The sequence below is a fragment of the Delphinapterus leucas genome, chromosome 7 (genome assembly GCF_059928025.1).
Source record: "Delphinapterus leucas isolate spDelLeu-1000000601 "Yukka" chromosome 7, BTC_Dleu_Yukka2, whole genome shotgun sequence".
NCBI lineage: Eukaryota > Metazoa > Chordata > Mammalia > Artiodactyla > Monodontidae > Delphinapterus > Delphinapterus leucas.
The window spans coordinates 53,023,936-53,042,330 of record NC_143135.1 but is presented as its reverse complement, the minus strand read 5'-3'; the positions used below and the strand labels follow the sequence as shown (position 1 = coordinate 53,042,330).

Sequence of the window (18,395 nt, the reverse complement as noted above, 5' to 3'; positions counted from 1 at the left end):
AATCAAGACAGTGTGGTACTGGCACAAAAAAAGACAGACATTCTTAACAACCCTCCAACATTCCCTCTGCTGACCCTGCCGAAGTCACTTCTGTGGTGCTCTGTCAATGTAGAGCCTACAAGGACCCTGTATCCTTATGTTGCTATAGGGAAATATTTTCCAAGGGTGATGCACATACCACTGATACATGAGACCATTTTAGGTGATACATGAACAAACTTTATTTTTTTCTAACATATTGAAATGTACGTCTCATCTATCCAACCCCTAATTGTAAGCTCCATAAGGGCAGTAACATTTGTTTTTGTGTAACTGCTGTCTCCTCAGCATTTAAACCTATTCCTGGCACAGAGTAGGCACTCAATAAATTTTTTCTTGAATCAACAACTTCATAGATTATGCTTAGACATGAGTTTAGACATAATGAACTTTAAAAAATATGTTAAGTATGTAGCATTATAGATGAAACTCAAAGGCAGTGAAACTTGTTGAAGTAGTCCACAGGACTGAAGTTTGGGAACCATCAAGCAGTAAAGGAAAAGTGGACCTGGATATAAAATTCTTATGGGCAAGCTCTCTTGGTTAAAATGTTTCTTTCCAAAACATACCATCTACACTACTTTATGCTTATCTTCCCTTAAAAAATTAATAATAATAAGGATAATCGTTCTATTTTGTGGTGAGATAGTCACAATGAGTGAAAAAAACAGGTTCTATGAGAGAATTTACAACAGGATCCAAAGTTTTACAATTATGTTTACAATATTTATTTTAGGTGATAGGGTTGGGCTGCTTACTTTTATTTTTTGCTTGGCAGTTTTCTAATTTTTCTATTTTGAACAATTATTTTAATTAAGAGAAGGGATAATTCTAATTGTTTTTAAAAGGAAACTTCTATTGATGAACATTTAAGTTACTGCTAATTTTTGGATATTTCAAGTAATATTATAAATAATCTTTGAAAGATATATACCCTAAGACATTTGAATCTATAAGATAAACTTTTAGAAGTAAAATTGCAAGATAAAAGGAAAAATACAGTTTGAATTTGATAGATATTGCCAAATTGTTCTCTAAAAATGTTGTACCACTTTACAATCCCACTTAACACTAGGCAACCCTAAGTATTATTCTTTTCATTTTTTCCCAAATGGTTAACCAATGCCAATCATAAATTGACTACATAAATGTACATATGTATGTATGTGTGTGTATATATATATGTTCTTTTTTAATATGCATACATATACTCTAATTTATATGTACCAAGTATGTTATTAGAAAAAAAAAAGACTTTGTGCTAAAAATGTGTTGTTTGTTATTACAAGGTACTTTCACTTAATACATTTTTGTATTTAACACACTTTTGTATTGTCTGAATTTGCTGCAAGTAGGTAACACTTTTAAAATCAGTGAAAAAAATTAAGATATTCCTCTTTCCTTGTGAGAGAATTCCTCAGCTTAATCTATAAAGTGTCTAAATTAAACAGTCCCCAAAATATGTATCTCCAGCTCTAAGAAGATGAACAGCATCATTATTTCTTCCAAAACTTTGCTGATTAACTGTATATATAAATGAAACTAAACAATTTGCCTTCTCCATTAGATCCTCAAAATGGACTTGCTAATTTAAATAGAGAGAGGTCAACAAAGGAGCCATACAGTTTGGAAAGGAATCACTGAGTCTGAGGTAATTTCTAAAGTGTTAAATGTGGGCCTACACTGTCTATCACTCTGTTACACTTACATTATTGTCAATGAAATTAGCAGCATGGTGCACAACAGAATAGCGAATTTAGGAAAATTTAGAGTAAAAAAATAGTTCGGTCCCCCAGTGCACCATGTGTAAGCTTGACCCTGGACAAGTCAATTAACTTTTCTGGGCCATAGTTTCTTCACCTTTCAAAGGAGAATGACACCTAGAAAATAAAAGGGCTGTTATGAGGCTCAAATGAAATAGTGAATACTTTATAAGCTATAATTTTTATAAATACAATTCTATGAATTTTTATTAATTCGACTTGAGCAAAACTATTAGACATGTAAATTTTCAAAAAGAATGTAAATTTTCAAAAAGATATCATCCAAGACTAGCTCTACATGAAAGGGTCTATTAGATACAAATGCTTCTCTATCCATGCTAAGACCTAAACAAACAAAGCAAGGAGAGATTGCAGAACATGGTTCCAATGGCATGTTTTGGCTGTTAAACAGCATTCCATTTATTCAACAAATGCTTTTTTAGTATCTCAACCTCACTCATAATAGAAAAAATACAAACTTTAACTCTACTATGAAACTATTTTTCACCTATCAGATTGGCAAAATTTCAGAAGTCTGACTGCACAGTCTGTTGGTCAGGCTGTGGGGAAAAGGGTACCTGTACGTAGCAAGTGGGAATGTCAACAACAGCAGTTTTACAATATCTACCAGAACTCTAAGTACACATTCTCTTTGTACTTCCACTCTTTGGAATTTACCCTATAGCCATACTAGCACTCATACAAAATAATGTATACCAATGAAATTGCTCACTGCAGTACTGTGTGTATAGCAAAAGCCTGGAACAACCTAAATGTCTACCAATAGGAGCCAATTAAATAAATTATGGTACATCTGCTCAATGCAAAACTAAAAAGAAACAAAAGAAAATTAGAGAAGCTCTCTACGAAATAATATGGAAAAACATCTAAATTACATTAAGTAAAAAATACAAGGCACAGGGCTTCTCTGGTGGCGCAGTGGTTGAGAGTCCACCTGCTAATGCAGGGGACACGGGTTTGTGCCCCAGTCCGGGAAGATCCCACATGCCGCGGAGCGGCTGGGCCCGAGAGCCATGGCCGCTGAGCCTGTACGTCCAGAGCCTGTGCTCCGCAACGGGAGAGGCCACAACAGTGAGAGGCCCGCGTACCGCAAAAAAATAAAATAATACAAGGCACAAATACATACATATATATATATATATATATATATATATATATATATAAAATTTGGTACTATTTTTACTTGCATTTGCATAAGGAATCTCAGTAAAGATAAACAACGGTGGGGTGAAAAACTAGGGAGATGGGACAGGTGAAAGGAAGATTTTAATATAAACCTTCACATATATTTTGAACCATGGATGGCATTAGCTAGTCAAAAAGTTAAATGAAAATATTTGGGGGGCTTACTTTGTGCCAAGCATTGTTCCAAGTACTGGAAATAGTGCAGTGAACAAAACTGACCTAAAAATTTCTGCCCATATGGAGCTTACATTCTAGTGAAGAGGACACGCATTAGCCAAATAATTAAACATATAGTTATGTCAGACAATCTGGAGTATTGTGGAGAAAAATAAAGCACAAAAGACAGAGAGGAGAATAGTCACAATTTTAAAAAGGGGTTAGTCAGTGATCAAGGAGAGTTTCTCTGAGAAAATATTTGGATTAAAGACCTGAAAGAAGGCAGAGGAGTTGTCATGTGGCTATCAGGAGGAAAGAGTGCCCAGGCCAAAGAAACAGCCAGTGCAGAGGCCTTTAAACTGAAGTCAACTTGATGAATTCAAGGAACAGCAACAAGGGCAGTTGGGCGGGAACAGAGACAGCTAGAAGAGTAGAAGGAGGTCACAGACGGCCATATCATGAAAGGCCTAGGAAACCAAAAGAACTTTAGCTTTTACTCTGAATGAAATGAGAAGCCACTGGAGGGTTTTGAGGGGAGGAGTAACATGGCCTCACTTTGATTTTAACAGGATCTGGGTTGAGATCACACTAGAAAGAGTGAGTGGGCAGGCAGACCTGTTAGAAGTCTACTTCAACAAACTCAGGCAAGAGATGATAGTGGTTTGGAGGTAGTAAGAAGGGAAAAGATTATGGATACAATTTGGTAGTAAGAACCAAAAGCATTTGCTGAAAGATGGAATGTGGAATATAAAAGAGGACAATCCAGGATGATTCCAAGGTTTTTGGCCAAGGAAACAGAAGGACAGAGTTGTCATTTTCTGATAAAAGGACGAATACAGGAGGTAGATCAGAGCTGGAACATCAGAATCTCAGTGCTGAATATATCAAGTTTCAGGTATCTACCAGACTCCAAATGGAGATGTAGAGTAGGCAATTGAATACAGGAGCATGAGTTCAGGGGGGAGGCTGAAGCTAAAGATATACATTTGTGAGTTGTTAGGGTGATAAGTGATATTTAAAACTATAAGACATTCATGAGATCACCAAATTGGATTATATAGAGGTTGTCTTCTAATGTATTCAAAATAACTGGTTGGTATTCCAGGAAAGGACAGGCGCTCACATTTCATGGGTGAGAAAATAACTGTGGCTGAAGAACAAACTTGATTTTACACAACTTCCAAGTTTAAGAGGGAACCAGGATTAGAACATAGCTCCTCATCCATTAACACAAGGCTTTGTTCTCTGGGAATGTAATAAATGGTGTTCGATTTGAACTACCTGAAAAATAGACCACCTCCTAAGAGCATTAAAAAAATGTCAAAAATCAAAAAAACTCACACGTAACTTCTTATGCTCTCCTGTGAATTCAGCTGAAATAAAAGAATAACTTAGAAATCAGCATTTCAGATATTCTTCTAATTAAAAAAAAAAACCTTCTTTTGAAACTGAGAAATGATGCCACTAGACAGGTGGTACAGGTGGCTTTGTAAGAAAAGCCCAGAGGCCTTCCATCGTGGTCATCCTACACCAAGGGCCACATAATGATCATGCAATGAATATTCATGTTTATCATCACAGGTCCAAGAACATAAGGTGGTATTAATTAGTTTACTAAGGAAAGAGCTTCCTGGCTCCTCCTATGGTAGTTAAAAGCCATAGAGCATAACATGTGGGCCCAAAAAGAAGACATAATAGACTTCATTCAACCGTGACATTTTGGAGCAGTAAGAAGTCTCAGAACTCATCAGTCCTCTCATTTTAGAGATAAATTAGCTAACGGCACGCAAGAGGAACTAAATGCCCTAGCCAAAGGGCTTGCCGGTTAGTGACAGACTCAATACCACTACTAGACACGGGACTTCCCTGTGGTCTGAAACCAACTACTCCCTGTGTTAACAACCATTTTATTGAAATAACTTCAAGAAACAGTCCTTAATAACTTCTAAGCTCAGGAAATAAACAGAGCTAGAGAAGAAGACAAAAAGAAAAAAACAGGAACAAAAAAAAATCACTTTGCTTTCATCGTATCTCTTAGACAAGTTTTTTTCCCTTTTTTTATATTTTTATTTATTTATTTTGGCTGCGCAGGGTCTTAGTTGTGGCATGCGGGATCTTTGTTGGGGCATGCGGACTTCTTAATTGCAGCACACATGCAGGATCTAGTTCCCCAACCAAGGATCAAACCCGGGCCCCCTGCATTGGGAGAATGGAGTCTCACCCACTGGACCACCACGGAAGTCCCCTCTTAGACAAGTTTTCAACATCATGGTCATCAACCAGTCCCATGACTACTCTTTTTGGAAACTACGATTATGCTTGTTAACATTACAATTCCAATAATAATTGCTATCATTTACCAAATACCTTAAATGCACCAAGTTCAATATTAGTAACTATTATCAGAGATAACAATGGAGCAAGGACACAGAAGTTCTAACCAAGATAATAACCAAACACTAATTATATAGAAACCTATCAAAAATGTGAAGTACTCTGGCACTGTCATGTATTACTAGTGATAAAACCAATTAGTGAGCAGCAGACCAAACGCATTAAGATCTGCAAAAATGCTTACACCCTTCGGACAAATAGTGACCAAACTTTCATTTTTCTTCTGGACACATAGGAAGACAACATTTCTCAGTCCCCTGTTCATCTAAAAAGGATGATGCAACTGATATACAGCTAATGGAATGTCGTGGAATTCATGTGGACCATTTCCATTAAAAAAATCTCCCTCGGGCTTCCCTGGTGGCACAGTGGTTGAGAGCCGGCCTGCCGATGCAGGGGAGACAGGTTCGTGCCCCAGTCTGGGAAGATCCCACATGCCATGGAGCAGCTGGGCCCATGAGCCATGGCCGCTAAGTCTGCGTGTCCGGAGCCTGTGCTCCGCAACGGGAGAGGCCACAACAGTGAGAGGCCCGCGTACCGCAAAAAAAAAAAAAACTCCCTCAAATAATCCCTTGCTCTTGCCATACCAGAAGCATCATTCCAAAATAGAAGGAGCCTGGATACCTGAGTCACCACTTAGAAGACAGCTGCCAAGCCAATATCTGATAAAGAACACCTACATTAAAACAGATAGCTAGTGGGAAGCAGCCGTGTAGCACAGGACATCAGCTCTGTGCTTTGTGACCGACCACCTAGAGGGGTGGGATAGGGAGGGTGGGAGGGAGATGCAAGAGGGAAGAGATATGGGGATATATGTATACATATAGCTGATTCACTTTGTTATACAGCAGAAACTAACAAAACATTGTAAAGCAATTATACTCCAATAAAGATGTTAAAAAATAAATTAGATAATAAATTAGATAATATGTTTAAATGCTAATAAATAAATAAATGTCTGCTTCTGCAAACCACATTATGCCTTCCAGTGAAAACTGAAAAGCAAATAAATTAAAGAATTGATTATACTTGTGAAAAGCCTGCTTTCTAGCTATCGTTTGCTGCTCAAGAACTGGGAGACTTCAGATTTAAGTCTAAATTTCCTTACTTCTTAATAAATACTTATAATTATTATTGGAAAAAAGAACACGTACATTGAACTTAGTGTTTAAGAAATTTATTATGTCAAGTCACTGAGTGACTTGTGGTATTTGTTATAGTAGCTAGTGTTACTCGTTCAGATTAATACTATTGTTTTAAAAATATGCAATGGTTAGAATCAAAAGTAAGAATGAAATAAAACTATGTAAAAATGGCGGAATTTAGAGTCCTTTTTTTTTACACTTCGAAATTACTTTAATGCCATTTGTATATTAAGGGGGGGTTCTACTCTATATAATGTCTGATTAAATTTTTAAATTAGCATATACTGGTATTGAAATTAAAAAAAGAAAAAAGTTGTTAAACAACTACTGCTTTAATAACAATTTTTAAAAGTAATTAAAACCAAAAACATAAAATGTCATTTGAATTTTTCATCTTTGCCACAGGATAGAATTCAAATAAGTCCTTAGTACCTCTTTTTAAAATAACGCCACCTGGGACTTCCCTGGCGATCCAGTGGTTAAGACTCCGTGCTTCTAATGCAGGGGGCACGGGTTCGATCCCTGATCGGGGAATTAAGATCCCACATGCCGTGCAGCACGGCCAAAAAAAAGAAAAAAATTAAAATAATGCCACCTTTTATTAATATAAATAGACCTTTACTCACATGTTACCAAGTGTTATCACCTTATCTCAGTTGCTCCTCATAAAAATCTGTCTTGCCTGACTTCTTAAGACCTCATTATCTCCACTTCACAAATGGGAAAAGTGAGGCTAAAAAAGCCATGATCTCTGTCCAGAAAACACATAGCTAGCATATAGCTATTTTAGTGTATAGTATACAGTTAGTATACACTTATATACTAGCTGAAACAGCTAGCACTAGTATCAATGTAGTTTCAATCCTAATCCAATATTCCTGTCCTTATACCATGCTTCCTCTCTTACAGCATCCAACACAGGTCAACTGATTATATCAAAGTGCCTTTCATCCAATATGTATTCAAAAGATGCTCGTGATTTTGACTCAAATATCTGATGTACTCTTAGAATTATCACTTATGGAAGAATCCACATTTCAATGTGGAACTGAATTCAAAGAAACCATGCCATTCTTCTAAAAATGACCCCATATACACAAAGTAGTACAGATATGAGAAGATATGAACTAGGTCCAAATTTTACCATAATACTAAAGGAATCAATTATATTTTAAAGAAAAGCAAATTAGTGCTGGATACTGGACTCAAATAATCTATTTTATTTATTTTTTTTTAAGATTTTTTTGATGTGGACCATTTACAAAGTCTTTATTGAATTTGGTACAATATTGTTTCCATTTTATGTTTTGGTTTTTTGGCCGCGAAGCATGTGGGATCTTAGCTCCCCCACCAGCGATCAAACCCACACCCCCTGCATTGGAAGGCAAAGTCTTAACTACTGGCCAGCCAGGGAAGTCCCTCAAATAACCTTTTTTTAATAAATTAAAAAAAAATTTTTTAAGTTTTAGTTATTTTATTTATTTTTTGGTTGAGCAAGGTCTTAGTTGTGGCTCGCCAGCTCCTTGGTTGTGGCATGCGAACTCTTAGTTGTGGCATGCATGTGGGATCTAGTTCCCTGACCAGAGATCAAACCCGGGCCCCCTGCATTGGGAACACGGAGTCTTATCCACTGCGCCACCAGGGAAGTCCCATCAAATAGCCTATTTTAAATGACAGCTACTGGAATACAGATATTAAACGTCAACATTCATAAAGGAATGATAAATTTATCAATGTAAGTCTCAGTTATCTGAAAGAACTACCCAAAAGACATGTTTCTTCAATATGTATAACAACTGCTCATGAAATATTTTCAGACAGCATGACAACTTAGCTTTCTAATAAGCAATACTAGCAAGAGGCACTGAGAATCATTTGTGTTACAAAAGAATAAAAATGAGATGCAACGATCTGTGGGTGGCAAGTCCAGATTCCCTTACCTTTATATACCTTTTCAGTGTTACACAAGTGAAGTGTGAAGTAGGTATCTAGGAGTTGATGGCCATTCCTATTAACAATGTTCCGGGCAGCAATGTTCCGAAGATGTCTAAGACGTCGCTGAAAAATAATCACAGAAAAAGAGGAGTATTCAGCTTTTTCCTCCTATAAAGCTTTCTGAAAGTTACAATTCAAACATAAAATATAGTAAGTTGTCCCAGTCGTTTATTTGTTGAGCCAGCAACCTTAACCCAGTCTCTTATTTATGCCTCAGCATCTCTTCTGTCAAATAGGAACTATTCCTGCCCTATATCATTTACAAGGTTGTTGGGAGCATGAAATAACAGATACGAAACATTCTTGAAAAGCATAAATGTTATATCAATGCTATATACCTGAAGAATAGCGTTAGTGTTTCCTGGAACATAAACTAAGTATAATAGTAATTTGCTTTTTTCCCTTCGGAAGGATGCTTGTAGACATGCGAAGTCCACCTCATACCAACAGAAAATCAGCCATTATTACACACTTACACCTCTGTTGCTAGCTCAGTCTGACGCCAGATCATCTATTACAACCAGGAAAAGAAGCCAAAGCCAAAAAATAAAAGCAATAACTCACCGTTCACTCCATCCAGCCAGTAACCCAACTGTTGCCAGCTTAAATTCTCACTTGACCAGCAGTTAACCGGCCCCTATTTCCTAATCAGGCCTCCTTCCCAACCATTTCTCCAACTAGGATGCATGAATTACTTGGAGTCACAAGTGTTGGAAAGGCAAAGCTCCATAAGCAACAGTAGAAATCAACAAAAATATAACTTAAGGCATAGCCAAATCATCTCATATCAAAAAGAGAAAAAGTTGGCAATGCTGAAGTCTAAGCACAACAGATTCATTCTCAAAAGCTAGTTCCCTGTGTCAGATCATTATTTTCAGAGACTTAAAAATAGAAACCATGGGCTCAGTTTTAAATATGCTTAAAGTTCTCCCTTCAGGCTGAAAGCCCACTTTGCTAAGTCCATCTTTAATTACATGTGCAGTCAGCCAGAAAAGTTCAGTTCTTCCCTTCCATGCACATACCAACCCAATCCTTTCTCCCAATCTAGAGATTAAGATTCTTTGACAGAGAACATTATTGTCTAATAAATTTGGTTAATACTCAAAGTACGAAAAGCCCCAAATGTACTTACAAAAAGTTCCTAGGGCTTACTCTAAAAGACTTATATCTACAATCTGCCAAAGGTTTCCATTTCACACCCTGGATTACAGCAACTATTTCCTTCTACTATATATTTTTCATCAACCTTCTCAGTCAAGATTTTAAATTGACAGGAACTATTAATTGCCTATACACAACAATCACATCTATTCTGCCATAAGATTCCAAACTTGGTCCTCTATTCAAAAACCTGAAAACATTACCCAAAGCCTCCAGCATAAAGTACAGACTTCCCATTATTCCTTTCAAAGCCTTGTGCAATCCGACCTCTCCATAACCTATCCTTACTGCCCATTAGATCTTCCACATACCCAACCCCTTAGTCACACGTGACTGATTAAGGTTCCATGAAAAAGATTATGCATGCATGGTCCTAGCTCCATGCTTTTGCTAATGCTAGCCCCTTAATCTAGAATACTACTCTCTTTAAGGAAATCCATTTATGCTTCAAAGTTAAGGAGAGAAGACTCCTCCTTCCTTATTCTCTAACTGAACTGTTTCTTTTTAATGCAATTAAAAAAAACACTGGGAGGTTAAACCAGAAATGCAGAAAAATTATTACCTATGGGGGTGAGAACAGGTTGGAGGGAATAGAGATAAAAGCAAGACTTCCCTGATACTTGTTTATGTGGTTTTAACTTCTGTACCATAAGAATGATTTACATAATCAAAAAATAAAGTTAAATAAATAAGAAAAAGTTTAAATCAACTAAACCTAGTCCAAAATATAATAGCAATACCAAAAATTACCACCAGCCTTAGGCTATATCACCCACCTTTGCCCAAAATATTACCCTATGATCCAAGGAAATATTAAAGAAGTCAAGGTGACCTAAAGGATCCTCTCTGGTTCTCAGTTCCCCAGAACATCTACTTGACCAAAACAATGTATAATTATACCTAATATGAAATTATGGATAGTTCCAGATATTTGTCAATCTTCCCCAACTAGACTATAAGTTCTATAAAGGAGAGACTTTATTTTATTTACTGTTGTATCTCCAGCATCTAGATGAGTACCTAGCAAATAGCAGGTACACAATAAATGGTTTTTGACTGAATTAATATATGTCCAGTGAATTAACCCAGTCAAGAAGGTCTTGGTATGACCTAGGCCTTGCAATGAACCTGAACTTAGTGGCTTCTGACACCCACCCACGAGATGGTGGGAGAATAGAGAGCACTTCAAACCTAAGAATGGACCTCAGAACTGAAAGGGGGCTCAAATCTTAGCGGTGCTTCTGGACTACAGCAAATCCTCAGCACTCATCTACCTTTAACTGCTCCAGGGTATACAATCTAGCGGTAGTTCGTGGCCTGGTGGCACCATCTAGCATAAATACACTGCTTTAGAACTTGTCTAAACAGAAATTAAATATCAGATTATCTCTTCAATGGCCCATCTGAGGATAGTTAAATTCAAATCTGTCTTATGCTCTAAACTGGCTCAATTATCTTAGAAAAGTAAAAATACTGAGTAATTAGAATTTACACAGACTTTGGAATTACTCTTTAAGATAACATTCCATGCAGCTTCTTCACCAGCCAATCTCCTTATACTTTCTCAAAGCTCTAAGCTTTCACAGTTATAAAAAGCTCTTTGTGTATCTTTCTACAGCAGTAGCTTTAGGCATCCAAGTTGTGCTCTAAAAACACCTATCTCCAAAACTAAAGCTGAATAGATTTTAATTTTTAAGTTGGAATTAACATGGCTTTAATGTCTTTGAAACACTGCCTATAAAACATTCTATATAAAGGTTAAAAACGTTCACTAACAAATAAAATTAAATCTTCTTACTCAGCTTTGATTTGGAGGATTGACAGATGTAGCTAGAGCACAACTCTATCTGCAGTGTTGGCAGTGGGTAAAAGACCAGTAGGATCCTAAATTCCTTAACTTTTTTCTTTTACAAATCTCTCAAGTATAAATTCTAAAACAAGACTTAACTGCCATATGTTGTAGATCTGAAACATTTGCTTAAGTAAAAAAGTAAGCGTTACTCATTAGTATGATTATAAACTGGTGCCTCTAAAGAATCTAAAATGGTTGGTTTTTCTTGTTAACAGTACTAATGCTCTTAGAAAATTGCTTTAAAACATAACAGTAGATTAAATGATTTTTTTGCTTTGTTTTTATTTATTTTGTTTTGTTTTGTCCTGCCCAGCACCTATTTAAAGAAACAAAAAACAAAACAAAAACAAACAAGCAAACAAACAAAAAACCCCTCAGCTATTCCTTTGTAGAACCACTCTCCTCTGCTATCAATCTATATAATACTTCCTGTAGAATTAACTCCACCTCCAACTCCAAGGAGGGTCACGTGACTCAGATCAGGCCAATCAGCACATTCCATCCCCCTGCCCATAACACATGATCAGGATCCTAGAAAACCCAGAAATTAAATTGTTGAGAGGTTTATTTTCCCCCTACTGGCCCAGAACCTGGAAAGGACATGGGACTAGAGATGCTGGCAGCCATCTTTACACCACAGTGAAATGAAAACAGCAAGTAAGACAGCAGAGTCCAGAGATGTGGAGCAAGACAGAGGTAAGGGATTAAGAGATACAAACTACTATGCATAAAATAGACAAGCAACAAGGATATAGTGTAGAGCACAGGGAATTATAGCTATTATAGCTATTAATGGAGTGTAATCTGTAAAAATACTGAATCACTATGCTGTACACCTGAAATTAATATTGTAAATCAACTATACTTCAATTAAAAAAATAAAAGTAAAAAAGTCCTGGCAACAGAATTTGTCTCTGGATCAAACCATACCTAAAATGGGAACTACTGTATAATGACATATCCAGTCCCTATAAAACTATCAAAGATTACAACTAGAGAGAAGACTTACATTGTAACTGTTTATCAAGAATTTATCCTGGGGCTTCCCTGGTGGCGAAGTGGTTAAGAATCCGCCTGCCAATGCAGAGGACACGGGTTGGTATCCCTGATCCAGGAAGATCCCACATGGTGCAGAGCAACTAAGCCCGTGCGCCACAACTACTGAGCCTTCGCTCTAGAGTCCGTGAGCCACAACTATTGAGCCCACGCACTGCAACTACTGAAGCCCGAGCGCCTAGAGACCATGCTCCACAACAAGAGAAGCCACCGCAATGAGAAGCCCACGCACCACAACAAAGAGTAGCCCCCGCTCGCCTCAACTAGAGAAAGCCCACGTGCAGCAAGGAAGACCCAACGCAGTCAAAAATAAAATATATTTTATAAATTAATTAATTAATTTAAAAAAAGAATTTATCCCATTAACAGGTTAGTAGATGAAGAGAACCTTCTAATTTAGAGGCAAGGTACAAAGAAATGTTTTATTTTGTTAAACATCTCCATATTTTAGAAAATGGTAATTTCTGGTGGGTCACTCCATTTTTGTTGATATAATTTTGAACCTTAACCTTGGTGATGGCAAGTCAAAACACACCCCAGAACTAAAAGAAAACCAAAGCAATTTTCAGTAGTAAGGTGCGCCATTGGTGTTCTATGTTCCTCCCAAATATTAGCACCTTTCCCTGGCTGGTATCTAAAACTTTCTGGTTTCTGAGGTATAATAATGACCAAAGAGAAACGTGGTGTCCTTGATCTTGTTCCTCGTCACTGCTGGAGAGTGACTCAGGGAGGCTGATGGCCAACAGAAGGAGGAAGAAATGGCTATCATGCACCCTCCTTCCCTGTACCCCTTGCTTAAAAAACAAGAGTAACTGTGTTTCTTAAATATAATGACTCCACAAATCCCCACCGTCACCAAACTAAGCTATAATCCCACACACCTTTTATGACTCCCAAGACCATGGTGACGTATCTTCTAAACAAATTTTGAGTCTAATTTGCTTAGTCTACAAGAGCTATTACAAATCAATAATATAATCAATAATTTATAGTCCAATAGAAAAGGGGGCAAAGGATACAAAAAGGCAGCCACCAAAAAAGTAATGGAAATGGTCAATAACCATACGAAAAGACGTATAATCCCACTCATAAAGATATGCACACCAAAACAAATACTCCAGCTTGTGGAGACTGTAGTTTCCAAAGAATGGCCGCACCAATACATCGCATCCCACGTGCTCTCTTACAATATGATGCTGCCACTCCTCCTTGACGAAGTGGCGTCTATGTTCCCTCTCCCTTAAATGAGGGAAGGCCTGTGACTACGGCAGAAATAATGCCACGTGACTTCTGAAGCTAAATCATAAAATTACCTGGTCCTCTTTACAGGATGCTCTTCCTCAGTATCCAGTCACCCCACTGTGAGGATGCCCAGCAGCCAAGCGGAAAAGACTTTGCAGGTGCTCTCCTCAGCCCCAGCTGAGAGATCCCAGCTATAACCAGACATGCAAGTGACCATTTCGGTACCCAGCCTTTCAGACGCCAGAAATGACATCAAGCAAAGCACAGACAAGCTGTTCCCACCAAGCCCGAACCAAACTGCATATTCATGAGCAAAATAAATGATGATGTTTTAAGCCACTAAATTTTTTGTTTGTTACTCAGCAATAGAAAACAAAGAGATCTATCTGATTAACCAAACCATTTTAGTCTCTGTCAGGGTTGATGCTAGTAAGGAAAATAATGTTGGGGAAAATATAAAATGGTCCATTTTGGAAGGACAGTGACTTAGCAACAATTACCAAATTTTAAACTGCACATAATATTTGACCAAGAAATTCCACAAATCACAAAAATGTGTGCAAATATGGGCTATAAAAGCAAAAACTGAATAACCACTCAAACTGTGGTATATTCACACAATGGAAAATTGCATAACCCTTACAAAAACAAAGTGCTAATATGAAACACAAACAAAAGAACAAGAAATTTTAAATGTCCACATAAGTAAATACTACTATATACCCTGAATGATGTAGATCGTGGGTTGTTCTAAAAGGAACAGAAAGTAAATATTTCAAGATTTTCAGGGTGCATCCTGTCTCCGTAAATTCTTTGGGTTTTTGTTTGTCTGTAATCCTTTTAACGATGTCAAAACCTTTCTTATTTCATCAGTTGTTATAAAAAACCAGTGACTGTTGGCCACAGTCTGCTGACCCCTAATGTAGATACTCACTGAGTTATGAGAAGTTTTAAAGTAGCATTTGATTTGGAAATGTAGTCAAACTTGTTCTGAATACCGTTCCCCTTTCCTATTTCCTGTTCATTTTTTTTTTCAGGTCAGGCATTTATTCTCAGCCTGGGGCCAGGCTAACTGGCATGGAAGAATTAAGGCCCAGGTTAAGTCAGATTACTGCTACTTTGGTACACTTTTTTGAGGGACAACAAAAGCAAACCTGGGAGAAAATTAGTTTTCCACATTTCCATGGAAGGTAAAAATGTTGAATTACCAAATCAAGAATTTAAGCTTGATAAATTAGGTCAATCTTTTTAAAAAATATAAAAGCCCCTTCTATATTATAGCAGTCTCAATCACCTATTTTTTCTAATCTCTTGATCCCAGCTGAAAGACTCACTGTGAAAACTTTTGAAGAACACAGAAATGCTTTAAAACTAGATGCTGCTGGCTAGAAAGCAGATGGTGCCAACACCCAATGTTACAGATTTAAACAAACAAACCACCAACTCTGATCTCTCATAAAAACTTTATAGCTCCTGTTCCTAACGGAGAACTTTCTCTGACACAAATTACACAACCTTGGAACCAAAGCGCTTATTTTGACATTGACTCTCCTCTCACTCAAGTTCAAATAAGTCCTAGAATTTAATTCAGTCATTTACTATGCACTAACAGGCTTCTCCACAAGAAAAGACAAAATTATCTATGTCTCTGAACTTCCTGCATTTCTTATACATTTTGGCTCTGGGTTTTTTTGGTTTTTGGGGGTTTTTTTTAATCTCTACCCTATTCACCCCAATCTTGATAGGAAGTCCAAACTTGCTCTTTTTCTCCCATGTTTCCTCTGGGTAGTGCTGCTCTAAGAAACAGGCCTTTGTAGTGACAGATCCAGTATTGTTCTCCATGTATGTCTCTCTCATCCTCCCTCTCTCATTCCCCTTTCTTCTATTTTACTTGCTGTTATTTCCTTTACAGACTATGCTAGGAACTGTGGGGATACAAACATGGCATTCCCTAGTTTCAGAGTATGTAATCTTTCTAAAGAACTGGAGTTTGGGCACATGAAAAAGCCAGTTTGAGGTAAAAGTGTCCAACATATACTTTCGAAGACCGCTTAATTAAAGAACTGTTATTTTAGAAATGTAAGACAGAAGAAAGACACAGAATTACACAGGATGACCTGGAGGATAAAAACTGCAAGACAGAAGACAGCTTCAATGGTCCAAGTGTTAAAAGTAGTATCGTGCCTGTAATTTGCTTCAAAATAATTGGGGTGAGGGAGGGAGGACAAGTATTGTTAGTTAGGTATATAGATAAAATAAGATCTACCATGAGGTGATAGTTATTGATAGTTATTACCAATAACAGGTAGTAGGTACCTGGGAGTTTATTACATCCCACCCTGTATGTATGCATTTCAATACACATTTATATATAAAATATACATTATATTTCTTTATTCATTGAAATTTCCATAATAAAAAAGTTTTAAAGTAATATCAATAAGAACAGAAAGAAAGGATGAGACTATATGGGAGCACAAAGACAAAAATGGGCTTAATGGGGAGACTAACCAGATAACGGATATGGTTGAGGACAAAGAGAAGATTGATAAAAGAAATAAAGGAGTTAAAGGACCTCTAGAAATATAAGAACTAATCAATAAAGGTGTTAGGGCAATAGAGTAGCCATCAGGAAAGGGAAAGGGAAGGAAAGAAAAGAAATATGTATATATACAAGAAACATCCTATACCTTATATCAAATCCCAGATGGTTTAAAAACATTCAAATGTAAATAATTAAAGCATAAAAGTATCAAAAGAAACCATGAAGAATTATTTTATAACCTCAAAGGTCTAAGAATGACATAAAACTCTGAAGCTATAAAAAGAAAGAAAAAAAATCAATCAAATTTACTATATAAAATGTTTTTAAATTATGCATGACAAAAACTAGCATATATAAAATCAAAGGAAAAAAACCTAACAAAAAGATTTTAATTCATATAACAAAGACAATTTCACTAAAACATAAAGAGTTCATATGGGAATTCCCTGGTGGTCCGTGGTTAGGATTCGGCGCTTTCACTGCCAGGAGCCCAGGTTCAATCCCTGGTCGGGGAACTAAGATCCCGCAAGCCATGAGGCGCAGCCAAAAATAAAATAAAGTGTTCATAGAACAAAAAGTTCAACCACCCAACAGAAAAACCAACAAAGAATATTAACAGATTAATTCACAGAAAATACAAATAGCACTTAAACAAGAAAAGATTCTCAACCTCATTCATAAGAGAAATGCAACTTAAAACTGCACTAAAATTGGCACAGATCACAAAGTCTGATAACATATTCAGAGGCAGGCAGTGGCAAAACAGACACTTCCCTGAAAAAAGCATAATTAGTAAAACCTCTAAGATGGCAATGTGGCAATACCTACCACAATTACAAATGCATAGATTCTTTGACCCAGAAATTCCACTTGTGCATTTATGTTAACCTTTGAATTGTGATCCACATGAATATATTACCTATCTTTTAAAATAAAACTAAATTTAAATATTTAAAAAAACAGAGATGGCAACCAACCCTTAAGCCCAGGTATCTGTGATAGTCATTACCAGAAGCAGTGTGACATAGTGGTAAGAGAGTCAATAATCCTGAACTCAAGGGTGGTTCTAACCACTCACTAGTGGGCAAACCACTCAGTCTCTCTGAGCCTGTTTTCCTTTCCATAAAACAGAGATATTTCCTGCATGCTTACCTCTGTGGGTTATTTTAAGGATCAAATGAAATAATGGACATAAAAGCTCTGAAAAACTGTAAAGTATTTTGAAATATAAAGTATTAACAGAAATAGGGATGTCAAGAAAGGGATGTGGTTAGTGTAAAATGACGAATTGGTTTAGGCATTTCTAATCTGAAGTAAAGAGACAGATTTAGAATTCATCTATCTAAATAGAGGTAATAAAGTCACAAGAGTATAACAGATCTCCAAAGGACAAACATTCAATAAATAGAATTATAGAATTACAGAACTGAAAAGGATCTTGAAAGTCATCTAAGCCTTTGCTACCCAGTATCACCTGGGAACCTGTTGGAAATGCAGATTCTCAGGTCCCACTACAGACCTTACTCAATCAGAATCTACATTTTAACAAGATCCCCAGGTAATCTGTATGTACATTTTGAGTTTAATAAGCACTAGTCTAAGCCATTTTACTCATTTTTTAGATAATAAAATTGGGGTCCTAAGTAAATGGACCTACCCATGTTTACACTGTTAGTAAGCAGCAAAATCAAGGTTTGCACCCAGGCCTGATCTCCTAGGCTATGTGTACATGTGTGCATGTACACCATGTATTTGCTTCCCAGATACCCTGTTTCAAAACCTTTGAGACATCTTTGCCTGGCAGATGTCCCATGCCCCTACTCCCATTTCTAATCAGCCAA

The 18,395-nt window shown here is 36.9% G+C and overlaps 1 protein-coding gene across 3 annotated transcripts in view; it reads right to left on the bottom strand.

Moving 5' to 3' along the window:
* UVRAG (UV radiation resistance associated) overlaps nucleotides 1–18,395 on the bottom strand; it is a 323,849-nt gene that overhangs the window by 285,898 nt on the left and 19,556 nt on the right. For 2 of the 3 annotated variants that reach the window (XM_022593856.2, XM_022593855.2), the window contains exon 2: nucleotides 8,644–8,761. In XM_022593856.2, the coding sequence (XP_022449564.1) occupies nucleotides 8,644–8,761 (118 nt within the window). Of the gene's footprint in view, nucleotides 1–1,747; nucleotides 1,920–8,643; nucleotides 8,762–18,395 lie in introns of those variants that run through there. The other variant, XM_089915322.1, reaches the window with a different exon arrangement.